This window comes from Lethenteron reissneri, chromosome 44, assembly GCF_015708825.2.
Source record: "Lethenteron reissneri isolate LAM-NWPU_2019-01 chromosome 44, ASM1570882v1, whole genome shotgun sequence".
NCBI lineage: Eukaryota > Metazoa > Chordata > Hyperoartia > Petromyzontiformes > Petromyzontidae > Lethenteron > Lethenteron reissneri.
The window spans coordinates 10,060,491-10,087,415 of record NC_083822.1 but is presented as its reverse complement, the minus strand read 5'-3'; the positions used below and the strand labels follow the sequence as shown (position 1 = coordinate 10,087,415).

The window sequence follows — 26,925 nt, the reverse complement described above, 5'->3', positions numbered from 1 at the left end:
TAACGTTAAGGTTTTCTTAGCATAGTATTTGCATATTTTAACGACTCTCTCTCTCACTAACAACCATCGCGTTATGCGGGATCCATGTGCCGTTGTCAAAGTGAAATCAGACAATCGTTGATGATACTGTATTGATGCCGTGTTGACGTTCCGGGATTGAGAGTTCGCATACTATATCATAGTTAAGGTTGAATTAGTAATAAATTGATCAATACAGAAGTGGTTGTGTGATTCTTTTCTGAAATCTATGCATAAGATCTGCTTCTGCGTTGAGATCTGAACTTAGTGACCTTAATAAACACACTAATACATACTCAGTAAATGTTAAAGCGATAACGGGGTGAACCGGGGACCTAAAATATAACCACGAATACACACTCTGGGAATGTTAAAGCGAGAATGAGACGAACCTAGACAACGATGCCGAGTTAATCTAAGTTAATCTTGCATACTTACACCACACCTGCATAACTGCATACGATTAATTGCCTTATTCCGATCGATAACCCACCCTCATCACCGAGGCGGGGTCTGGTTATCATAACGACTTGCATTATCATAATTACACCCACTCGCATAATTAATACGATTACCTCTCGAATTGGCATAATTAAAATGTGCATAATTACATAAATTAACATATTTCCGGATAATTACACATTTGGCCAAATTTCATTTAATTATTATTATTTTCACTGAATATTCATAACCCACATATACAACATAATAATTTCACCCACGCACGCATACAACATAACAAATTTTGATAACCAACATATACAACAGTGCGCAACAACGGCAATGCATGTGTAGCGCGGCGTCACGCGGAGGTCATTACCCGAAACGTCTAGCCTATAATACGTGTATCCCGCCCCCCCACCCACCCCTCCCAGTCAGGATAAGGGTGTTAATTGCGCTCGTGCAGTGAAGCAAATGCAGCACCAGCAACAGCTATTGATTTGTACGCGTACCATGGGCAAAGGTGAACTTACATTATTAATGAGACCGGCCAACGTTGAGTTTTGGAGTGGGGAGAGAACAGTGTCACGAGTTAAAGGTGCAGCCCGTGCAGCTTCCTGCTCATACACACTGCTGGCGGCGCCCGGGTATAAGGGCTTTGCCAAGTCACAGCGCCACAGACAATGCAGTTGTTATGACAGTAGTCGTACAGCATACCTGTCAACCCATTATCAATGCCCTACCTTATACTGGTAGGAACCTCCTGGTTACACCAGCCCACAGGGAATTATTGTGTCCGTCCGTCCGTCGTGCAGGGAGGGGCTGGGTGGGGAGGGAGGGAGGGGCTGGGTGGGGTGGGGAGGGTGGGGAGGGGCTGGTTGGGGAGGGTGGGGAGGGTGGGGCTGGGTGGGGGGTGGGAGGGGTGGGGCTGGGTGGGGAGGCGAGCAATCGGTGCAACATTCGCGTTTGGGATACAAAGGCGGCCGGGCGTGGTGTTGGTCATCATCACCCCCCCCTCCCCATGTGCCGTACCGAGTTGGTGTTCGCTAACAACACTTGCCCTAACAGTCTGTTAAAGGCTATACGGGCGGGGGGGAGGGCTTTGTCTTTGTAAATACCTGCAAAGCCTCCATTGCCAGTAGACACGCAGCGCGATCATCATCAACATAGGGGTGGAAAGATGCCCGGCCAGTAGCGGGTTAGCACGCGTGCCTGGCGAGGGGACGCATAACTCTAAGAGTCATCAGAAAATCAAGATACGTTCCTGTATCGCACGCAACGCTAAAACATACCGTGCAAGTTTTAAGATTGTGACAAGTCGCTCAGCGACGGGATGATGTGTGAGCTTTGGTAGAAACCAAGAACGGAGTGGCACCCGTACTGATGAGTCCCAGTGAGGACGAAACAGGTCTGCAGTCGCGTTCTCGTTTCGCCTGCTGCTGCTGCTGAGATGACTGCGAGTTTTCAACTCTCTTGAGTGGGTGGTTCTAAGCCACTAAATGGCCACACACGTTCAGTGCTGTTGAGCTGGTGGCCTAGACAAGGCTGACAGCTATTTTTGCACATGTTGTACATGGTCGTCCAGATGTTCTGTGACCCAGATTTAATGATCTAAAACATAACATTTTTTCAAAGCAAGGTTTATTTCAAACATAAATTAACATGAAAAGGGCAAAACAATGTCTGGGGTCAATTAATTGCGAGTCAAGACATCCGAACCACGATGTACAACGCTGCACAGCACATTTCGCGTGTTGTTAATTCGAGTCAGAGGTGGGAACACGACCGAGAGGGAGGACCACCATGAATCACGGGGACACAGGAGCACGAAGGCACTCAGCTCGTGCTGAGTCTCATCGGTGCATCAATCCACACGCAGCAACCTGCATAGCAAGCAGGCGCTGTGTGTGCATTGTTACATCGCAAGAGACGCTGAATAGCTTGGGGGGGGGGGGTTCCATCGAGCAGTGGATTGATTAGGATTGATGATGACCGATTACATATATACAAAACTCAACAGCACGAAGGAGCGTTTCCTGAAACGTCGCCGATTGTTGTTGACGAGTATGTTGAATTTATCTTCTTGGTTCTTTCGGTAAAGTCACGTAGAAGGGAAATAATAAAATAATAAAAAATTAAACAAAATAAAATACAATTCTCACGACGTATCGGCTACAACGCAAGCAGCCGTCCTCAGGTGAAGAACAGGGCTGTCGGAAAGACAGCGTGAAACCAATTGTAAATGTTGTGGTTTCACGCTTCAACACACTGGTGGGCTAAAGCAGTGAACTTTTTGTCTTTTGTCAACGTGACACTTTTTTGCTGATTGGCCGTGTCGGGTGGTGGAGGGTTACGACACATTTATAAATAACGCGATCTAAACCCAAAAACGTTGATTATGAACCTGTTGTTGTTGTTGCTGCTGCTGCATACGGAGGGAAATAGTTGACGTCAATTTTGGAGATGTCACCTCCACGTTCGCCAACGCAAAAGACATGGAAATGGGGCTGTCACGTAATGATAGAGGAGTGGTCGTCGTCCTGCTTGTGACGAGTTAGTAATATCATTAATTATTAGTCTTTCACATATACTGCACCGTAGTTCTGTTGATGAAACGTAACAAGCGTAGGCATGTTGTAAAGTGAAATGCTCGGGACGAGCGTTTCAGTTGAAAGCGTTTGTAGGAGCCATGCGGTGATAATTCCTAATTAAAACATTCCTAAAGGATAGGCGTGTTGTTTACTTTAAAGAAAAAAAAAGATGTTGTAAAATTATATTATTGTTATACATGAGGTTGCTGGTGTATATGCCAGTGTAACTCCAGCGTAGCTATTCAGATATTTAGTATTGCAACTAATACCCTTTTTACCGTAAAGAAACGTTAGATAGTTTGCTCTGAACGACAGTAACTTGAGTTACAGTACATCGGACGTATAATTCCGTTTCTGGGACATTTTCTTAATGAGATCCGCGTCAATTGTATTGCAACGACGGCGGCCCCATTGTTTGCGTAGACGGTGGCTGCACCCTACGGCGTTACATCTTCAAGACCGTCAGCGTAGCAACGATGTCGATTCATAGCCCAGGTGCGATCGTGCGAGATAAATCAAATATTGTTAGCCCCACCTGTCCAATTGCAGCACCCCATGAGCGGATGATGTCGCCACGATGCCACTGTATGTATATAGCGTTCACCGATATGGTTAAGGTGCCGTCCATAAATGACGTCACGCACCTGGGAGGGGGGTCAGACATTTGTGACGATGTGTGACAACACGTTCTACTTAATTAAATATACTTTTTAATAAATGTTTTCTCCTACAACATCATAGTGCAGCGCCACATTAAATACGCACTACAATGACAATAGTTTAATGCCATTTGAAGCGTGTTTTATTTTTTTGGGAGGGGGGGGGGCAGAGATTTGTGACGTCATATTTGAGGGGGGGGGGGTCAAAATCGTCCAAAATGGCGTGACGTCATTTATGGACGGCCCCTAAGTAGAATTCCTCCAATGTTCAGAGTTGAATTGTATTGTTGGCATATAAGTTCCAGTTGTACTGCTCAAATGTTCTGCATATGGCAACAACAGATGGTTAATTTGTCCTGTTCACATATTATAGGGTTTCTATGTAGGTTTCTCGTTGTATACTTTAGAGATACGGTCCACTAGTACCGTTCATATACAACACTGTATCGTGCTACAAAACAGTGTCAATGTTTATTTTTCATATCCTGTACGGTCCTTACTCTTCAGTTCTTTCTGTAAAGTCACGTAGGTGAAAATAAAACAAATCACGACGTTTCGGGCACAACACAAGCGTCCATCATCAGGTGACTTTACCGAAAGATCTAAAGAGTATAGATTCCTGCAGTCACGAAAGCTTCAAATCAAGATCTGTACGGTCCTGTCTCGTGTACCTTAGTCCTGCTTATGCATGAGGCCCTCTGTGTATTGCTCATATGTACGTTCGAGTATTTATGTTCATGCACACAGACAGCACAGGTCAAATATGTAGGTGGTGTTCTCGATTTGAAGTTTTCGTGGCTGCGCGGATCCATACTATTTGGTTCTTTCGGTAAAGTCACGTAGGTGAAAATAAAAAAAATTAAAAATAAATCACGACGTTTCGGAGGCAACACAAGCCTCCATCATCAGGTGGAACAACCTCAGCAAAAAATAATAGAAAATCGCTTGTCAAATGCATCTCTCTCTGCCCACTACAGTAGACATTTTTTGCTGGGATTGTTCCACCTGATGACGGAGGCTTGTGTTGCCTCCGAAACGTCGTGATTTAGATTATTTTTATTTTTATTTTATTTCATTTTATTTTTATTTTATTTTATTTTAATTTAATTTCATTTTATTTTTATTTTATTTTTATTTTATTTTTATTTTATTTTTATTTTATTTTTATTTTATTTTTATTTTCACCTACGTGACTTTACAGAAAGAACCAAACAGTATGTAGGGTGGTGTGGAGGCAGGGCTGCGAGCAGTTTGGCCTGAGCCCGCAGTGGCCACCGAACAGCCGCTAGGGGGCGGAGGCGGCCGCGGTCATCTCCGCCGCCGCCGCCTGCGGCACCCCCCGCGCGCGTGCGCGAACGGAGCCGCGGAGAGCCGCACCGGGCGGACAGAACCGGAGAAAACCGGCGTCGGGAGCCCAGGCAATCCCCTTCACCCGCCCCCCCACACCACCACACACGTACACACGCACACACCACGCATTGCACAACCCACGCCTGCATCTCCCTCCCTGCTCCTCCCCTCCCTCCACCTTCCTCTCCCGCTTTACTCATTCAGCCGCTCGCCCCGGCAAGCCGGTTGCCCCTCTCGCTTCCTCTCGTTCCACGCCACGCAATCGATAAACTTCACCTCCCCCCCCCACTACCCCCCACTACCTCCCATACTACCGCCCCCCCCCCACTACCCACCCACCCACCCACCCCGAAACGTCGGTGCCGCGCTAACCAGCGCCGGTTTATTTAAAAGCCGGCCGCGCACCGAGACCGAACGCTGCTTCGTCTCGGTCACGGCGTGGCGCGCGGTGGACAGAGACCGGGAGCCGGCCGGGCAGTCGGTCGGTCGTGGTGTGGGGTGGGGGTGGTGGTGGTGGTGGTGTCTGGTCCGGGCCCCACCGGTCACTTAACCCGAGCTACCGGCCACCAGGTGAGACCTCCCATCCACACCGGGGGGCTACGGACTCCTCCGCACGCCGGCCCGGCTTGGCTGCGTGCGTCGGGCAGAGCTGCCGGCATCGTTGCGAGCGTACGTCGCTACTACCACCACAGTCCATTTTGTCAGTCCACTGCTGGATGAGTGCTGGTGGTGGGGGGTGGATGTGGGGGGGGTGGATGTGGGGGGGGGGGTCTTTGCCACGGTCGCTGTAGATCGAGGCGGTTATGTGACCCATACTTCATCACGCACGGGCTCGGCACCACCCAGCCATCTGTTGTTAATCCACTGCTGGATGAAGGCAAGATCCGCCCGTCGACTCGTTCTTAGGGGTTTGTTCGACCATACTTCGCCACGTTGGTCGGTGCCGGTTCGTGAAGATTTGTGGTGTGCTGTCACTCGCCACTGATGTTAGCCGTGGCTGGGAATTGAAAGCTTTGTTACTGTAGACGGCCACGATAATCGTAGCGAAGTGCGCTAACCGCTGCGCCACCGCTCCACACTATATATAATAGCGGCTTGTATCACGTACGGCCACAGGAATAGCCGCCTCGTGTTGACGTGATGTGTACTCGTCAGCATGATCACGCCACTGCTGGATGAAGGCGATGTTGACGTCTCTGGATAGGTTTGGGTTACTCTCATATGTATGTTGGCTTTGTGTGCGGGGAGGGTAGCGGTTAGCGCGCTGTGCTCAGAACCCGCCGACCCGAGTTCGATTCTCGCTCACGGCCAAGTCTGAACCGGTCCTGGGCGTCCTCTAGGTCGACTCGGACTCAAATGAGGAACCTGGTGCGGTGTGTGAACATGGCCACTGGGGAGACAAAGGCGGTCGGGCGTGGCGCTGGCCACCCATCCACCTCCGTGTGCCGTGCCGGCCATCGTAGGTGCTACTCCGCTAACAGCACTTGCCCCCAAGAGTCTGTTAAGGCTGTACGGGGGATCTTTATCTTGTGTGTGTGTGTACGGTAGTGGGTACACGGCGTTTCCTCCCAACAGTCTATACAACAGTCTATATAACAGTCTATACTGGAGTGACGCAGTGTGTGTGGTTAGCGCACTGCGGAACACGGCCGCACGAGTTCGATTCCTGCCCGCGCGGTTCAACGTCGGCGATTGTGATCTGAAAACGTTAATGCGGACACGGCGTTCAGAACACGAGCACCGGGTGCGGTGCGCATTAAACATCGGCACCGGGGAGACAAAGGCGGCCGGGCGTGGGTTGTACATTTGGCCATCTCGACAAATATCCCGCGTGAGAGAGGCCGGCGAGGGGGGGGGGTTCCGCTGCGTCAAGCCACGTGTCATTTGTTACATTTTAGTCCGCGCGCTCGAACGAGTTAAAAGGCGATGCCAAATATAGATTTTTGGGGGTGGGAGGGGTGGGATGTTGGGAGCGGGTGGATCTTGACAGGTGGTCCACATCACACACCGCACACGTGTGTGAGATACCGCGATGTTCCTGCGCCGTGCGGGGTTGGAGATTTGTGCTACGGATTGGCAAGGAACGCGTGGAGGACGCTGCCGCTTGCCGCTGCTGCTGCTGGGCAATTGGAGGCAGTCGCCCTCCAGCAACAACGACTGAGGGCAGAGGAGCGGCGCTCACAACAACGAGCGGAGCGCCGGGTGGATAAAACGCAGCAAGTTGGCGCGGTGGGGGGGGGGGGGGGGCACAGGTGATGCATTGGGCAGTCATCTCAGCCGATCCATGGAGTACCTGGGTCTGGCTCGTGAATCTAATACCAGGTGGCGTTTGACACTTCACTTGGCCTCGGAGTGAACCTAACCTGGCACAAGCGCTTTGTTGAGAATGGCGGCTGTTGTGTTTTTCAATTCCCCTTCACGGGCAACACCAGTGACAAATGATAAGCCACATTTTTGAGCTATCATTTGTGGCCAGGTCGCTTTTGAACAAATAAGTTAATACCTCGGTGGGCTTCGTCTGGTAGGATGGGGATGGTTTCGTTTTATTTGTGTTTTGGTGCTTTGTTTACCTGGTATTGACACTCCTTTCGTGTTGTTGTACTGTTTGTTGTAAAGTTCTTACTCGCCTCGACTGGACATCGGATTCCTCCATTCTAAATACACATTCTGATTCTGAATTATCTGAACCAGTTCTGGGCCTCCCCTGGGGTCGACTCGGCCTCAAATGAGTACCTGGTGCGGTATGTAAACATCGCCACTGGGGAGACAAAGGCGGCCGGGCGTGGTACTGGCCACCCACCCTCTCGTGTGCCGGTGCCGGCCTTGAGAGGTCCCACTCGCTAACAGAATTGCCCCAACAGTCGTGTTCAGGCGATACGGGGGTGGTGGTGGTGCTGTATCTTTGTTCTCTCACCATGTGAGTCGTGTGTGTGTGTGCGTGCTACGTCACTGTTGTCGTGCTATTGACGACTAAGTTGGGATCGTGGCGGTCGTGCCCCCCCCTCCTGGATTGGGTGACGCAATATCTCACCAAAATAACAAGTAAGAGCCATTGTGGATGTTGGTTTTTGTAACAAATTCCGAATTCGGTACACGAAGCCCGATTTTCACTAGAGCCTGCAATGCAACGTGGGAACATCACGTGACGACATTATGTTGTTGCGTGACACCGAAGCGGTCCGGGAAGAGACGCGGGCTGCCGACCGACACCCCCGGGCCCCCGCCCCCCAAAGGGCCCCCCCCCCAGACCCCCCCGGCCCCCCCGCCCCCCAGCAATAGTAGTGGCACTTGTAGAGGGCAGGTGTAAGATTGTGGGGGGAGTGGGCGGGCAGATTGTGGGGGGGTCGTGACCCCACCCCCCGTGGGGTGGGGGGGGGTTAAGAATAATTATTTGACGGGGATGGAGGGGGTGTAATGATTAATTATAGGATGGTGTTTTAATCATGAAAGGGGAGGGGCGTTTAAATTAATTGGGGGGGGGGGGGTATAGAGATTAGAGGGGGGCTGTGGGGAGGGGCTGCATCTAATGATTATAGGGGGCACACTCTCTCGTGGGAGGCAACGGTGAGTGATGTTGTGGTTGGGGGTGGTCGTATTGGTGGGGCGGGCGGGGGAGATAATAGAATCGCCATCGCCACCATCACCATCGTTGTTGATTAGTTATTTCGCTTCGATGCATCTCGAGGTGCCAGAACACTGCGAGGGGCGATAGGGGGGGGTGGATTTGAGATGATCACTCGGCGAGGAGGAAGTGATTGGAGATAAAAATGTAACGGAGATGATTTGGTGACGCTGCTACTGCTGCTGGTTGCGGAGCGCGAGCACGAACAACAACAAATAAAAGCTCTCGACTGGCTCGTCAACAAGACAGTGGCCTGAAGAGGGCCCAAATAATTCATATATAATCAGCGACGTTTCGAGCAATGGCCCTTCTTCATAGCACACGACCACATCTGACCAGCTAAAACAGTCCAGTACAGTCTAGGCAAGACTGCATCGCGCAGCGGTTAGCGACAGCTGGTGGTGGTGGTGGTGAGTTGGCGATTGTGAATGTTGGTTTTTGAGTGGCGCTTTATGTAGGGCGTTGATGGTGGCGGGGGGGGGTGAGGGATGGGGGGGTAGTGTGGGATGGGGGGGGGGTAGTGTGGGATGGGGGGTATAGTGTGGGATGGGGGGGGGTAGTGTGGGATGGGGGGGGGGTGTAGTGTGGGATGGGGGGTATAGTGTGGGATGGGGGGGTATAGTGTGGGATGGGGGGGGGTAGTGTGGGATGGGGGGGGGGTAGTGTGGGATGGGGGGTATAGTGTGGGATGGGGGGGTATAGTGTGGGATGGGGGGGTTATAGTGTGGGATGGGGGGGGTATAGTGTGGGATGGGGGTGGGTGTAGTGAGGGATGGGGGGGGTGTATGTGTGGGATGGGGGGTGTAGTGGGGATGGGGGGGTATAGTGTGGGGATGGGGGGGGTATAGTGTGGGAGGGGGGGGTAGTGTGGGATGGGGGGTGGTTAGAGTGTGGGGGGGGGGGTAGAGTGTGGGGGGGGGGGGGTTAGGAGGTGTGGGGGGGGGGGGTAGAGTGGGGGGGGGGGGTTAGAGTGTGGGATGGGGGGCGTATAGTGTGGGGGGGATGGGGGGGTGTAGTTTGGGATGGGGGGGGTATAGTGTGGGATGGGGGGGTAGTGTGGGATGGGGGGGTAGTGTGGGATGGGGGGGTGTAGTGTGGGATGGGGGGGGTATAGTGTGGGATGGGGGGGGTAGTGTGGGATGGGGGGGGTAGAGTGTGGGATGGGGGGGGTAGAGTGTGGGATGGGGGGGGGGTATAGTGTGGGATGGGGGGGGTAGTGTGGGATGGGGGGGGTAGTGTGGGATGGGGGGGTAGTGTGGGATGGGGGGGGTAGTGTGGGATGGGGGGGGTAGAGTGTGGGATGGGGGGGGGTGTGGGATGGGGGGGGTGTGGAATGGGGGGGGGGGTGTGGGGGGGGGGATGTGGGATGGGGGGTGCTGACTCGTGAATCCCATTCATCGCCGTTCGCGATGCCGGGAACTCCTAGCGCGCACCATCGGCGCCGCGGTTGATGCGACAAATTCGCCGGTGCCTCTTCTGAGTGACATCACCGGGGTCCGGATAGTCGGTGGGCGGGGGGGCTTTGTGGGGGTGGGGGGGTGTTCCCTCGTTACCCGCAGTCACCGTTGTTCTCCAATACCCCCCCCACCCACCGCGGTGCGACGCCTCCGCGTGACGTGACTCTGGGCTCAGCTGCAGGGGCAGATGACGCAAGAGCCGGTGACGTCCCCGTGTCGTTGATGTCGGCAGGCGGTGGAGTGACACGCCGAGGTCGGTAACCAAAGGGAACAACCCGAAACCAGATGGTGGCGGAGGCGGCGGCGGTGACGGTGAATGGTGGCGATGAGGCCGAGCGTTTCGTGCATTAGCAAGTGCCGACTGTAAGGCAATGGTGTGAGATCCACACCCAGGGTGGTGGTGATGATTCTGCAGGGGACACGGCGGTCGTGCGTTTTTTTCGTTTGCGGGTTAGGAAACCCAGCGGCCGGCCGCCCTGGTTAATGCTGCAGGTGTGTTCATCGTAAATCAGAGTCGTCAGCTTTACGGTGGTGGCCACCTTTTCCCAGTGGAGACCGAACCCAGATGTCTTTCTCAGTCGGGGACCAGGTCTGTCCTCAAAACTGCGGTGCGCCGTAATAAAGCCCGGCACAATACCGGTAACCAGCAGATTGGTAACACAAGATGCCCTCTGGCTGCCCAGGTCACGCGGGGACGCACGGTGACCCCGACAGCGGCCGTGACCTTTTCTGAGAGAACGGGCCGCTCGTGCCAGCGTCGCGGTCCGAATTTTCTCAAATTTGAAAAATTGCTCAAATGGACGCTTCAAACTGGCACGGCAACATGGTCTCCCTGCCTGCTGTGAAACTAACCACAGACTATACCGGTCTGTGAAGCACAGGGTCCTTCGTGATGATCGCCTTGGCCAATCGGGATCGCACGATTACCGCACGCTCTCATCACTTAATTTGTCAGCGTAAGAGTGGGCCCCCCTTGAAAGGCGCGTCGACCCCATAATCGGTAAGGGGTCGAATCCCACATGTTGGAGGTCGGGGGCATCGACCGCGCAGCTACTGCGAAGTCTGACAGTGGGGGAGGGCAGCGGTGTTGACGGGGTGACCTTTTGACCTTGACCTTTTGCGGCGCCCGCTGACTCGGCGTGCGTTGCGGCGTCGTGTGGGTCCAGCGCTGGCAGGCACAGAGATGGGGCAACCGCATCAGGAAAAAACTGGTCATTTATTACCCCATTAGGGCCGGGCATGCCACGCATTACAAGCCATTAGCACGGTGGGGGGGGGGGGGTTGGCGGGGGAGGGGGGGGCCTGGTTGGACGGTGTCGCTATTCGGATTTCACTTTGTGAGAGGTTTGAAAGAGAAACACCGCGGGGATTAAGTAACAAGACACGGGCCGATGACATCATGCGCGGGTACTGCAGGTAGATCGTGACGTCGTAAGATCGTGAGAGGTTGGGGAGGCCTTCATCCAGCAGTGGAATGATCACTGCCGATGATGATGATGAGGATTGCTATGTCTGTCTAGAGGTGTCCTATAGTTTATACGGAATGCTCTTGCCCAGAAGATGTGGTAACCCGGCAGCATCTAATAGTAGGTTTTTACCCTTTAAACTGGTACAAAACTGACACCTTTATACAAGGCATCATGTTTGCAATAACCACAACACAAGTAGTCAAAATGCAAACAAAAATAAACAACTCTGATGATGATAATGATATGCACTGTCCTTGAAGTTGATTGGTCCACACCCGAGACAGCTTTCCTTAGAGCCTAGTCTCCATTGGTAAAAACCTACTATTATTTTTTGCTACTGGTAAAGGAGGTCTCATAGTGTAAATCCGGCAGCATTTGTTGAACAAGCCGAACGCTTTGCTCTTGAGACACGCAAGGTTGAAACTGTTACTGAGTTTGCTTGCTTACAATGCTTCATTCTTGGCGATGAGAGTAATGCCCATCATGGACTGCCAATAGGTAGGATGACGGAGTAAAAATACATTTTGTTTATTTATGAAGGGCTGCAGCACAGAGCGGAGTTTCCATGGATATAAGTAAACAATTGTGCCGGCAATCACCGCACGTCCGCCGTCCAATGTCCCAGCCGGAGTCGCTGAGCCCTACAGATTCTGTGTGGGGGGAGGGTGGGCCACGTAGCCCAAACTCATGGCGCGACGGATAATCAACGGAGGCCGTAAAACCCAAGTCTGCTTTTTACGTTCGTAAAGACGAGATAAAAGACAAAAGTTGCGTCGTCTGCAATTGCTAGCTCCACGTCACCGCTGGAGAGCAATCGGGAATTCTGGGCGTGGGCAAGACGTCCGTCGGTGGAATTTGAAAAACAACCTTTTCTTACAGACAGCTCCAACTCGTTATTTATTTATTCGAGGTTATTTTTCGACACAAAGTGCCCTTTGGATTTGCCGGACACTATTCCTGTGCTTACCACGTGCCAAGTCAGCTTCCCGCCCCCGTACCCTTCCACCCCTCCCCCGTGGTGCGCACGACACCACCGTGTCCATCGCGTGATGTCCGCGCCCGTGCCCTGTCCAGGGGGTAACTTTCTCGCTGGATGTTCTCCCCGGGTCGCTGTGTGTGCTGGGGGTAGGTGGCACGTGGCAAGGAGAGGCCACAGCCGATCCGGATACAACCTGGCTGAAATTAAGCCTCGAGTTAGGATTAGTATTAGGGTTTGAGGTTAATATTTGGCTTTAGAGTTTGGGGCTGTGCTCATAGTTGGCGTTCATGTTCGTATTGGGGTTAAAGCTTGGGGTTGGGGGTAGGGGTAGGCATTAGAATTATGGATTCAAGGTTTGGAGTTCAGATTTGTGGTTAGGGCTATGGCTGGCGTTCGTATTGGTGCTAGTTTAACTGTTGGGGTTGGTCGCTGAACTGGTGCGATCGTTCAAAGCTGTAGGACAGAGTTCACCGCGCTCGTAGTTTCTTGGCGAGCCCTTCGCCGTTGGTTCACTCAACCGCAGGGCAAACATTTGACACCGGGCAGTGACCGGCGACCGGGTTCTGAACACCCGGCAATCGATCGTTTATTTTCACCGCCGCGACGGTTCCTCCCGTGGCCGTGCCGCGTGGCCGTCCAACATCTTGGGGCCGCCGCGTGGTGTCCGACGTTTCGCTCCGCGCGCTGGGAGCTCCTTCAGGAAACTCAAAGAGTTTAGCACCTCAATTCGTTCCTAACCAATTGGCATTCCGATTCAAAAAGTGGTCATCAGAAAATGTTTGAAATGTGATTCCCATCTGACCTTTCCCCCACCCCTCCCTCCCCATGGTGTCAAGTTCAGTCTACAACTCTTATTATCCAGTCCATCTCTCTGGCCTTTCTATTTGTGCGATATGAGAAGGGCATTTGCCTCACTTGTTGCCTAATACATATATTTTTTATTTTGAAGCGCGCACACAGTTTTTTTTTTTTTACCAACGTGTCGAGTTGACTTTCGTTGTTTGTGCCTGTGCACCTGCCAAATAATTATCGGCGAACAATAATTTTTTTTACACAAAGTTTCTATAGGGTGAGGCACAAACCAGAATGAGGAACTCCTCCTCTCCTTCTGGTGCCGAAAGGGCAGCGCGTGACGGTGTTGGCACGTCCACCGACATCAGACTTTTTGGCGCGGGCGGAACAACGTAACGTCGCACCATCCCGATGGTGTTGCTATAGGGATGGGGCATGGGTGGTAGAGCGGTAGTGCAAGGGCGCTATGAGGGCGGCACGAACGATCGCACGAAGCTGTTAGATTGGCCGCACGTACGGCTATCCACGCGCGTTCAGCGGCAGACGATAACGTTGTCCAGACCCCCCCCCCACCCCCTCCTCGATGGGAGGAGTGCGATAGAACGATGACCCTAGTGGGAGGGGAGCTGAGCTGCCAAGCCCTGTGAAAGCTGTCCTCACCGCCTCCCTAGAGAGGGGGTGGCTCTTTCTCTCCGGTTTCACTCCGGGTTGAGTCTGGTTTCACTCCCGCGCGATTAGTCGCGTTCCACAACAGGAGATGAACTCGGTGCCGGGGCTAGCCAGCGGCCTGCGGGTGGCACCGTGGAGCGAAACGTCGTACTTCGTATCGAACGACATAAGCAGCACAACCGCGAAGCATGTCGGGAGAGAGCCACGCCACGCAGCGCGACCGCCGAATCCCGCGGCGGCAGCAACAGCGGCCAGAGTAGCGACACACTGCCGTTGGCACGCTCGTGTTTCTCCCGTCTCACGCCGCTATTCCTGGCCGGGGCGCGGATCGCGAGGTCACGGCAGACGTGGAGGGCAGTCCGTGGTTAGACCCGGCCTCGCTGTTAGGAGTTGCAAGGCGGGCCAAGAGCTCCCACTCCTCATCGTTCTGATCGCACCCGCGGCCAGTGCGGTACAATGAAATGGGGCTTTGATTACCCGCTCGCTCAGTATTTTCCGAAAGGCCGTTCGGCCGTTTTGGAGGCAAGGTTCTATCTATAACAATTATAATAATCGGTGTTATTGTACACCACCCCGTATTGCTATATTCCTATAACTGTGCTTAATTTACTGCGACAATAATAAAAAGAATAACGCCAAATTAATTCCCCAATTGTTCTAAATTGATCCCAGGGATATTATTTGGGTTTTATATATGCATGTGCTGCACAGTCCCGCAGCCACCACCACCACCACCACAATGGGGGCCCAGGAATGCATTGCGAAGTGACTTTTACAAATCTCCCCACAATGGAATGTGCCAGCGGCATTCAATGATTTCACTTTTAATATCACATTGGTTTACTTAGTAGCAATACCTTGTGATTATTGAATGGGGTTTGTCTGCTACCTCAGCAGCTACTGCAAATGTAACTATTCGCATGCCAGCTCAAAAGCTGGTAAACAGGTGCAGACTCCAGTGCCTGATTATCCACTCTACCATCTCGGCCTCTCTATTTACGTGCTCCTGAAGAAGGGCCATTGCTCGAAACGTCGCCGATTTCATTTTTATATTCCTTTCGAGGCTAACCCTCCCTCCCCCCCCGCAGTGTTAGCGACGATTGCATTTTCTGCGGGCGGTGCGCGTGCGTCGGTGCCAACGCAGCGGCGGTAGCGTCGTCAGCGTCGTCGTCCTCGCGACGTGGCGGAGGCCGTCATCCGGCAGCGGATTGGCGGCGGGGCTGCGCATGGTGGCGCGTTGTGACGGGCACGCCGTGCCGGGAGAGGGGGGAGGGGTTTGATGAATGGGAGATGTGCGCAGTGGGGGTGAATGGACGAACATTGTTCGGAGGGGGGCGGATGGAGGGAATGGGGTTGGGGGGTGGGAAGTAAGTAGGGAGGGAAGGGATCCATTTATGAGTCGGGGGTGGGGGGGAGGGGATGTTTAGTACAGGAGGTTCTGTCCCAAGGTGAACGGAGACAATTGTATCGATGTGCGGAGCACGTGCGGGGAGGGGTGGACAGTGGTGCGTGGGTGGCACTATCGCAGTGCTGCTATAGGGGGATGGTGCATGGGTGGCAGACCGGTAGTGTAAAACATCGCCGCTGGGGAGACAGACGGCGGCCGGGCATGGTGCTGGCCACCCATCCCCACCGCGTGCCCGTGCCGGTCTCCGTAGGCGCTGCTGCTCGCTCAACAGCAATTGTCCCCCGACATCCTGCTCGAGGCTATACAGGGAACCTGCGCCTCTTGTCGTTTGCTCAGCAGTGTGGGCAGCTGCGGGGTGACGAGGAGGGGAGGACCCAGGGAGGAGCAGGAGGAAGAGGAGAACAAGGCGGAGGAGGAGGAGGCAGAGGAGGAAGCGATGGGCATGAGGGCGACCGGCGGCGGTTGTGGCCGGGCGGTGGGTGCGGCCCGCCCCCCCGACGGCGGTTGGGGCTGGGCGGTGGCGGCCGCCTTCTTCGTGGTGGAGGCGCTGTCGTACGGCACCATCAAGGCGTTCGCCGTCTTCTTCAACGACCTGCTCGCCGAGTTCAACGCGACGCCGAGCGCCGTTTCCTGGGTCATGTCCATCTGCGTCTTCACCATGACCTTCACCGGTGAGGGCCGGGGTTGAGCCTCTCGGATGGGTTCCATCAGCGGCAGCGGCAGCGTTATCAATCATCATCATCGCCATCATCATCATCACGATCATCATCATCATCATCGCGATCATCATCATCGCGATCATCATCATCACGATCATCATCGCGATCATCATCATCATCGCGATCATCATCGCGATCATCATCATCATCATCGCGATCATCATCATCATCATCGCGATCATCATCATCATCATCGTCATCGCGATCATCATCATCATCGCGATCATCATCGCGATCATCATCATCATCGCGATCATCATCGCGATCATCATCATCATCATCGCGATCATCATCATCATCATCTTGATCATCATCATCATCATCGCGATCATCATCATCATCATCATCATCGCGATCATCATCATCATCATCATCATCGCTATCATCATCATCGCGATCATCATCATCATCGCGATCATCATCGCTATCATCATCATCATCGCGATCATCATCATCGCGATCATCATCGCTATCATCATCATCATCATCGCGATCATCATCATCATCATCGCGATCATCATCATCATCATCGCGATCATCATCATCATCATCGCGATCATCATCATCATCGCGATCATCATCATCGCGATCATCATCATCATCATCGCGATCATCATCATCACGATCATCATCACGATCATCATCATCATCAGTGGCGATATCATCATCATCTGCAGCAGAAACGGCCGTGTCGTCTTTCGGCAGCATCAGCTGAATCAGCATCGGCGTAATACGCAGCAGCAGTATCAACATCATCATCATCATCTTTAGAAATGCTTTTTTGTGTTAAGTTTGCTGTCCTTCGCCGGCACCTCTGACGAGCACGATTGGCTACGTGCGAAAGAAGTTCAATATAAAGCAGCATCCAGAACTGACCAGTTAAACAGCCCCCATGTCTGGCGTGGGGGGGGGGGGGAGGCCTTCAACTGGCAACAGGAGATTGACCACGAGCGCTGTACATTGAATTGTTTTGAGTTGTCAAACGTGATTTGCTCATCAAATGAGCATTGAGGCAGTGCTCTGTTCCTAATTACAGCCCTGAACCAGTGGTGGAAATTCCACATTCCTATGGCGGGGGGGGGGGGGGGGGGGGTGATGGCATGCTAGCGGCACCGCGTTGACCACGCGATGTGCTTGTATGTACGTGCGCGTGTGTGCGTGCGCGTATGCGTGTTTGGAGAGCGGTAGTGTAGCGGTTCGCGTGCTGCATTACGAAGTCGGCGGCCCGAGTTCAATTCCAACACAAGTGACGATGATCTGAATCGGTTCTGGGCCTCTCTTAGGTCCACTCGGCCTCAAATGATCACCTGGCACAATGTGTAGACGTCGCTACTAGGGAGACAAAGGTGGCCAGGCGTGGTGCTGGCCAACCCACCCCCCTCGTGTGCCGTGCCGGGCCTTCATAGGCGCTCGCTAACAGCACTTGCCCCAAAAGTTCATCTTTGTCTGTGTGTGCCGCCAGGCCCCGTGTCGACGGTGCTGAGCAACCGCTTCGGCAGCCGCCCCGTGGTGATGCTGGGCGGGCTGCTGTCGTGCGCGGGCTTCGTGGGCGCCTCGTTTGCCCGCTCCATCACGGACATGTACATCTCCATCGGCCTCGTGAGCGGTGAGGACGACGTGCCCCCCTACACCGCCCTCACACATCCCCCCCCCCCACACCCCTAATGAGTGAGTATTTACGTGCGGAAGGAAAGCGGAGCAGAGAGGCCGCTATAATTCACGGCAAGAATTGCAAAAACAAAAACATTGATTCTTGAAAATCAACTCGCGAACATTCGATCGTGACGACCCAGAACACGCCGTTACCAACTTGCACGACCAACGCCGTTGCCGTGACCCTCGCCGCTCTCCCTTGCCCCCCCATTAATCGAGTGTCTATGTGTTGCCCCCCCTCCCCCCCGCGGCGGGGCGCACGCCTGTCTCCCGCGTGTGCCGGCTGCCCCTTTTAGCCTAACCGTGCGTTGCTCCGCCCAGGGCTGGGCTTCTGCCTCAGCTTCGTGCCGACCGTCACCGCCCTGTCGCTCTACTTTGAGCGCCGGCGCGCCCTCGTCATGGCCGTCGCCTCCACGGGCGAGTGCTTCGCCATGTTCGCCTTCGCGCCAGGTGTGTGGTTGTTCGAACCGGTCTCGGGCCTCCCCTAGGTGGACCCGGCCTCGAATGAATACCTGGTGTGCCCGTCCCGGCCTTCGTAGGTGCTTCGCTAAAAGCACTTGCGCCTACAGTCTTTACAGTAATTTTGTTTCTTGCTTTGGTTGTCCCACCTGATGATGGAAGCTTCCGAAACGTCGTGATTTAATTTAGTTATTTCTATTTTTTTATTTTCACATACATGACTTTACCGAAAGAACCAAAGAGTATTGAGCCTTGCAGTCACGAAAACTTCAAATCTAGAATGCCCACAGTCTTGTTCAGGCTATACAGGGGATCTTTGTCTTTGATCTTTGCCTTCTAACGGCGGCGATGGGGCCCGGTCCGCCACCAACACCGCTAGTGCCCCCCCCCCCCCCCCCCCCCCGACCCGTGTCTGGCTAGAGGTACGCGTGTACACATACAGCCACCTTTTGTCAATGCACTGCTGGATGATGAGGGCCGTAGATTCATCACACCCGGAACATGGCGTCCGGTGCAAGGTTAAAGCACTCCTATCGTGTTTTTGTATTGTTTGCTGTTGTAACTTACTGACCCGCCCATAATGGACACGTGTGATAAAGAGCTTCGCAGCTCATCGGATTCATCCGGTCTAAATAACAGATTCCGATTTAAAATAAAAGATTTTGTGAGCTGTGCGAATTCGCACCGTCGATCATGGCTGTCAAGGCCCCAGCGCTACCTCTCACGTGGCACTGATCTGTCCGCAACCCGCACGCCCCGCCGATGGCGCACTCCCACCGCCGTAGGTCGCCCGCTTCCCCGACCGCGGCAGCGTCGTCGCCGCTCTCGGCTCTCGCTCACGCGCGCTGGCACCATCTCGCCTTGTCCCCTAGGCTTCCACCTGCTCAAGGAGAGCATGGGCTGGCGCAACGCCATCCTCGTCATCGGCGCCATGCAGCTCAACATCACCGTGTGCGGCGCCCTGCTGCGCCCGCTCCCCGAGCGCTCCCAGCCGGAGCGGCGGCGGGAGGCGGCCGATGGCGGCGGCGTCGACGGAACCGACCTCTCGGCCGACGATGGCGAGAAGTCGTCGCTGGAGGCTCGCTACAAACTCGAGAACGAGCAGACCGTCAGGTCGGTCGACTCGGGCGACTCGGGCGACTCCGGCATCAATGTCGGTGGCGCCGTCCCGCCGACGGCGCGGGGGGAAAGTGACGATGGCCGGCCCGAGTCGCGGCAGAGCCGGAGCGGTTCGGAACTGGCGAAGCCTCCGGGCGGCACGGGCGAGCGAGCGAAGCTGCTGGACTTTGCGCTGCTGCGCGAGCCGCAGTTCGTGTGCTACGCGCTCTTCGGGCTCTTCGCGACGCTCGGCTTCTTCGCGCCGCAGATGTTCCTCGTGCCGCTGTGCGTCAGCCTGGGCCTGGCCGAGCAGCAGGCCGCCTACCTGCTCTCCACCATGGCCGTGGCGGAGGTCGGGGGCCGCGTAACGGCCGGCGCGCTGTTCGGCCGCCGCCCCCTGCCGGCGCTGCACCTGGAGCTGTGCTGCGTGTGCGGCCTGGCGCTGGTGCTGCTGGGCTTCCCACTGGTGAGCGACTTCTGGGGGCTGGCGGCGTGCAGCGCGCTGTTCGGCCTGGCGTTCGGCATGGTGGCGAGCACGCACATCCCGCTCCTGGCCGAGGACGACGTCGTCGGGGTCGCCCGCATGTCCTCCGGCGTGGGGATTTACTTCTTCACGCAGAGCTTCGCCGGGCTCACGGGCCCGCCCATCGCCGGTGAGTACCGCCAAACCTCGCTTGCTCCCCCCCCCCCTCCCGCCCTCTCTCGCGACGCTTGTGCGGGCGTACGGGGCGACCTGTCCGCGCGCGCCATGTCCATCCATCCATAGCCACCCGTCGCCTTCCTCGCCAGCCTCATCCGCTTGCACCTCCTCGACACGATGTCGATTTGCATCGTCTATAGACGCGGGACAGGAAGAGTGGACGTTCGGATTGTGTAGAGGCAGTCGTAGTGACCACTGTGATTCCGTCGCCACAGTCGAGCCCTCACCCCTCTCACTCGCACGTGAGTGGGCCCGCCCAATATCCCAGGTAGCTCCGCCCTCTATTCTGGTAGCCCCACCCACTGCCCGTATAAGGAGTTGAGCACAAGGCCAGAAAATGTTCAACCGGGAACAAAATCCGGGGCACTGACCTCCTGACCCTGTGCCCCCGCTCCCCCAGGCTGGCTGGTGGAGGCCACGCAGCGCAACTACGCGATGGCCTTCTACACCTCGGCGGGCGGCGTGGCGCTGGGTGCCGCTTTCCTGGCGCTGGTGCGGCCCTGCCGCTGGAGGAGGAGAAGGGGCCAGGCGCGGGCCGGCCCTGGCGAGGAGGAGCCTGGCACGTCCCCGGTCGTCGACATCCCGCTCTCCCGCAAGGCCTCCGAAGACGACGATGACGACGCGTTCTGGGAGATGGACTTGCCGGAGAGCGGCGCTCGTTCCGGCGCCGTGTGAGACGCGGTGGTCGCCGTCTCTCCGTCCCTGGTTTTTGTTCCGATAATTTGAAATTCGCTCTTGTTCTCACGTCGCCGCATGCCTGACGGACTCCGATAAATCACGAGTGCCGGTCTGCCTCGTTATCGACGTCGTCGTGGTCATCGTAGTCCGTCCCGACGGCGGTGCCTGCCTCGCGCCGCTACCAAACCACTCGGAATTCGCACTCGCTTGAAAACCGAGAATCCCCCGCGTCACTTGGGCCGTCGCGGCGCGCTGCTCTGGACATCATCGCGTGGTCCGGCCTCGAGGCGCCGGCATCCGCAAGCGTGTCTGGGCGTCGGCCAGGCCCCTGCGCCCTCCTGTGGCTGGGGGCGGCCTTCGTAACCCGCATTCTAGCGGAGGTCGCTGCTGTGCCAGACGTCGGCGCCGGCGGCCGGAGTGAGTTTCCCAGAAACTCGTGGATCCGAAGTCAAGTGGCCCCCCTGGTCCCACAACCGCTCTTACTTTCCCGTGGGCTCCCCAATCATTTAAATCCATTTAATAGTTTGGGTCACGTGATTGTTTATGGTCATCTGATCCCAGCTGTTCGTTGGGAGCGACTGCTCCTGATTTCACGGTTCCTTTGATATATCGCAGTAGTTTCATGAGTAATCAGATCCGATGGGTCCTTCGGCTCATTTTAGATCCTCATCGCGATGGAGGGTCATCTTATCCCATTGTGTCTCTTGATCCCATGGCTTCCCTGATACTACCCCAGACAGTCTGATGATATGGGTCTTCCCATCGTCGTTATGCTCATCTGCTCTGTAGGTGGGCCCCTGATCTCAATGGGTCCCTGCGATCCCACAGTACACGGGGTCGCGGGTATCCGGGTTCGTCCGTACGTGGGCGTTGCCCGTATGCGGGGGTCGCGGGTATGGGAGGTCGTGGGGTCGCCCGTACTTGGTCGCACGGTGGAATGTATCGTTTGGTATCACTTGAAATCTGCACTAAGACTGTGAGCGCCGTGGCATTGGCGTGCAGGCTCCGGCGGCATCGCCCCCGCGGAGTTCGCTTAAACCGATCAAACCCCCGTTACCGTGGAGATGGAGCCGTGTGGCCGATGGAGTTTTTTTTGTTCTCTCTCTCTCCAAACAAAGCGTTTGTCTCGTTTCTTTTTGAAGGTGGCGAGAGTGCGAGCGCCGCCTTGAGTGTGTCGTTTTTTTTCTTTCTGTTTGGTTCTGCGAGATATGACGACGTGCGTGTACACCTAGCCTGCCACGAGCACTGGTGATGTCGCCGATACTTGGCAGCTATTGGCACCTGCTGCTGTTGTGGGGAGGGTGAGGGGCGGGGGGGTGTGAAGTAAATTTGCATAGAGCAAACGTCGTGGCATTAAATCCCCCCCCCCCCTCCACCACATATCCCCGAAACATAAATTAGCATTTTCATCGCACTTCTAATTACCGGGGCGATGGGATTCGCCCATTTTTTTTGGTTTGTTCGGAGCAACTTTATACAACGTTTCAGTTGAGTGCACTGTTGTTACCACACGCGGTCGGAAACGACGTGTCATCATTTACATCGTCACGGCCGCGCGGGTTTGCTAGCTCGTTCGCTCTCTCTCGCATGCAGTGTCCGTCCGTTATAGCGCTCCTCTCTGAAAGTCCTGGACATCGCATGTCTTGAACAGGCGGAGTTCGCCTCCGTTTAAGGTACTTGTGTTGTATTTTGTTGAGTTTTTTTGGGCTCGGAGCTGCGAGCGTCTCTTAATAATGTAGCATGGAGCAACTAATTATCGCAGCGAGTGTCGGACTTAACGTCTTTGTGCAATCTCTCCGCGGCGTTTCCCCACCGCGCCGCTGCTGCTGCTGCTGCGGCCGCGTGCTGGAATGGTTTTGCCTGTAGCTGTCACGCGCCTCTGCCGCCGCTGTCTCCGTTACGTTTACACAGCGCTGCCTGACCTCATTCAACCGACCAGTTGTGACCCACTCGGCCTTCGGCCACGCTGCGCCTGTACCACAGCTCAACGCGCACAACGCCGAGATCCGGATGATCCGGCTCGGGGGCCCAGGGCTTCCACTGCAGCCGATTTTGTGTCTGGGTCGGCAAATATTTTCCGCACAAGGCACACTGCATCCTGCATACTTCCTCTCTGACTACTCGTCACGTGCCCACCTACACCCGCGACCCGGACAATACCGAGAGAGGGAGAAGTTGAGCCCTGGAGCACTGGACGTCATCTACCTCCTCACTGCAGGAGCCTCTCCGGAAGGGGAATTATTTGTGCCCATTTGTCTCTTAATGTAATGGGCGAGTGACTGTGCGTTTTGCTGTTTTCGTTTAACGCGCATTCGGAAGGTGTAACGAAGAGCGTCAATTAGATATTTTTGTTTAAATCCCTGCATTCAAACTCGCGTCTGACCCCCCCCTGACCTAACAGATTTTCCAGGACGGCCACAACAAGGCAGATTCTAGGACACCCAGGATCGGTGGCAACTCCCATAATCGCATCACGCGTTTCAGGAATGCTCTCTTTTTGAACAGAATTTATTTTTTTTGTAGCCACCAGATTTCTGGCAAGCAACGGTAATCGATTCGCTGATTTGAAATCGATTCGTGTGCTCTTGACGCCATCAATTCCTGTGTGTTAGAACCTGTTTTTAAGATTTATAAAAAAAAATTAACGATTTTGTTTTTTTACCGCTACGTATTCCGGCAATTCGCAACGAAATCGAGTCGCAAAATTCACTACGCCGGAATTTCCGCTTGTACTACAAGGCGGGGGGGGGGGGGGGGGGGAGAGAATCTCAAGCGGTTGAATCGAAACTGCGGCTTGATCGAATCGTGCAGTAAGGGGAGGCGGTGGAGGGCGGTCAATCCTAACATCCCCATCTGCCCCCTGAACCCCCCCCTCCCCTTTCAGGGGAACATTACACCAAATGAAGGCCCCAGTCCTGTCTCCCGAGTGAGATCGGACGTGGCTGAAGCGATTTCAATTCTGGGAGGCTCCCGAGCTCCGATATTCCCCCCCCCCCCACACCGCTCTTTCCCACTGGCACATCCGAGTCGTCCCAGGGCGGCGGGCCCCTCACGGTACTGGTCTGTGCCCCCCCCCCCCCCGCCCCCCACTAGATGTTTATTGAAGTTGAGCCGAAAACGAACTGTGTTGCTCCCATTGGCCTCAAAAGATACGACGCCGTAATGTGGCCCCCGGGGACCGAGAGGGGAAGTCGTACGGTGACTCGTTCACTGCGTGTGACGTCAGCGGCATAGCACGGCTCGGCTTCTACAGTGGAAAAAAAAAACCTTGGCACCTCCTTTGTAAGCGGCGCTGGGGCTGGCACGGCACAGCCCTGGCGCGGCTCGGTTGTGCAGTGGGGGGGGGGGGGGTGTGAACGCTGTATGTGCACTGTCTGATTTAATGTTTTGTGGTTGCACTATCGCGGCCACTGCTTACGTCTCGAGAACGCGCCAGGAGAAGGAGGGGGCGGACTGCTCTTTAAAGAGTGGGAAGCGGAGAGGGGCGGCGATGACCTCGTGACCTTCGTCTCGTGAGCTGTTCTCGCGAGTTGGCGTGAAGAGCCACCACCTTTTGACTAATTGGGGATACAACGTTTGTGGGGCTGGAGTTGAGTGGGGGGGGGGTGTCTATAGGAGCCAGTGGCTCCACGTGTATGTATGTCTGTTTAAAACTAAACATCATCATCTTGCATGTGCGGAGATGTTCATCGATTGTAAATTTGCCGTGCCGTATTTATTCTCGATGGCAGTCGATAGTGGCATTTGATCGTCATTATTATTGGCATCGTCAGTGGCGGCAATAATAATTGGGCAAAATTCATCGTGCAGTGCCACGCGTGCGCCCATGTTGAAATGCACGGTCTACTTTTAAATTATGCAATAAAATTCTCATCGATGAGGAGTCTTCATAATTGTTTTGCCGAGTTGTCTCGTTTGCTTCCCGCGCGGTTTCTCTTTAGTCGCAGGCTTTCTCAAACTCCCAGTGCGCCTTTTGGCGTCATCTGGTCCAACACCATGTGAGACTAGGCTCTAAGGAAAGCTGTCTCGGGTGTGGACCAATCAACTTCAAGGCCAGTGCATGCATTATCAGAGTTATGGTTTTTGTTTGCATTATGACTGCAGGTATTGTGGTCTGTGCAATCATGACTCTTCGTAAAAAAGGTGTCAGTTTTGTTGCCAGATAGAAGGGTAAAAAAACCAATGATCAAACTCCCAGTCATCGCGGCCCACCACCACCATCACCACTGCTCAGCATTTCCCCGTTTACCAATTTACCTCCCCATTCAAACCAACGCGCTTCACGCTGCGCGCGCCCGATGATAGTTAAATACTCCCGACGCGTTCTGCGTTACTGGAGCCAATTAAAGTTAAGATTGAGACGCGTGCGTGTGCGTGCGCGTGCACACGTGTTGCACGTGACTCACGGCGTTAATTGCTGAGCGCGTCACCTGGGCGCGTATAACAATCATCGGGCGCGTGCAGCGTGGAACGCGTTGATTGTATTATGAATGGGGAGTAAATTGGTCCACGCGGAATGATGGAGCGTCGCGGTCGCGATGACTGGACGCTGGTCGGGGGGGGGGGGGGTCAGACCCCTCCATCGCATCATCCCAACAGCCCAACGGCCATGCAGGTGAAACATTCCTGCGGAGGGAGCTGGTAGGAACGTTGGGTTGCTCGGTCAATGGCCAGGGTCAACGGCGGCGTGGTGTATTCCGCAAATATGCCCGACTGTGAGGGCGGGCACAAGCCGGCGTGAGTAGGTTAAACGTTGAGTTTTATAAGGGCACCACGGGGTGATCAGCCCCTCCCCACCCAGCCCCACCCCTCCCACCCCCCACCCAGCCCCTCCCCACCCCTCCCCACCCAGCTCCTCCCTTCACGACGGACGGACACAATAATCCCCTGTGGGCTGGTGTAACCAGGAGGTTCCTACCAGTATAATTAAGAGTCGATTGGTTGTGATTGGCAGGCAATATTAGTGTGAAAGGTAAATCTGTTTAGCCGTTGGTAGGGAACAATGTTCCTTAGTTATACGCAGGGGGTAAATGTGTGAGTACTAAAGCTGTGGTGTCATGGGGTCCCTGAGTGTTGCTAATACCCTTGAACCAAACGAGGCTCGCTAAACTAACAGAATGGCTTGCCCGGCTCGTGGGAGACGCTTATGCAAGTTGCTCTGACCTACTTATATGTGGCCAAGGGATGATGCATCCATCGCCACATCCTCTAAACTTTCGATGTATGCGTCACTCCCCTAAGTCCCAACACGTGGGCCTTTATCCCGAGTGAACTGGAAAAATGTGCCCAACGGAACATGCTCTGAAAGCACAGGATATGGGCGTGTGTGGGAGTGGAGCAGAGTGTAAGTGGGGAGCGGTCGTGTCGTGGGAAGCGCGATGCGCTACAAACCCTACCACCCGACTTCGAATCCCGCTCACGGCCAACGATTATTATCTGAACCAGTTCGGGGCCTGCCCTGGGTCGATTCAGGCTCGCCACTAGGGAGACAAAGGCGGCCGGGCGTGGTGCTGGCCTCCTACCCCCTCGTGTACCGTGCCTGCCTTCATAGGAGCTCGCAAACAGCACTTTCCCCAACAGTCTGTTAAGGATATACGGTGGATCACGGTTTTTGTATCACAGTGAGGGTGTATGCGATCTTCACAGGAGCTCGCAAACAGCACTTGTCCCAACAGTCTGTAAGACCCTATACGGAGGATATTTGTTTTGGTATATCACAGCTGATAAGAATAAAAACAAAATTGTATGTGGAGAGAGATATCGTGGCGGGGGAGGGGAGTATAACTGCTTGTTCAATCTGTCAGACAGGGCGAGTGAGTGAGTGTGTAACAGCTGTCACACACGAGACACCCAATACATTCGTCAATAACACCGTGTGGCCTTGAAAGAAAACATTATCGAAGTTTCGGGCAATGCCCCTTTATTATTGCACATAACGGGGTGGTGGGTTTGCATGACTACCAGCCAGTCGGCCCCATGTGTGTCGCACACCGAGTAATCTGAAATCGCATAAGTCTGAAGTCTACGTAAAATGTTCAACTTAATACTCTTAGTTCTTTCGGTAAAGTCACGTAGGTAAAAAATGAAATAAAAATTAATAAAAAATAAAATAATAAAAATCACGACGTTTTGGAGGCAACACAAGTCTCCGTCATCAGGTGGC

At 54.4% G+C, this 26,925-nt stretch overlaps 1 protein-coding gene across 3 annotated transcripts; it reads left to right on the top strand.

Annotated features, from left to right (window-relative positions):
* Positions 1-5,403: 5,403 nt before the first annotated feature.
* LOC133353611 (monocarboxylate transporter 7-like) lies at positions 5,404-24,659 on the top strand. Of its 3 annotated transcripts, none has more exons than XM_061569991.1 (6): positions 5,404-5,629; positions 15,795-16,126; positions 17,637-17,780; positions 18,149-18,277; positions 19,159-20,037; positions 20,485-24,659. In XM_061569991.1, exons 2-6 carry the CDS (start codon positions 15,892-15,894, stop codon positions 20,757-20,759), a joined length of 1,662 nt encoding a protein of 553 aa, XP_061425975.1. In that variant the 5' UTR covers positions 5,404-5,629; positions 15,795-15,891; the 3' UTR covers positions 20,760-24,659. The 3 variants fall into 3 exon arrangements, with proteins under 3 accessions (XP_061425975.1, XP_061425973.1, XP_061425974.1); XM_061569989.1 differs by having other exon boundaries at positions 15,792-16,126; XM_061569990.1 differs by having other exon boundaries at positions 5,404-5,728.
* The last annotated feature ends 2,266 nt before the right edge of the window (positions 24,660-26,925 follow it).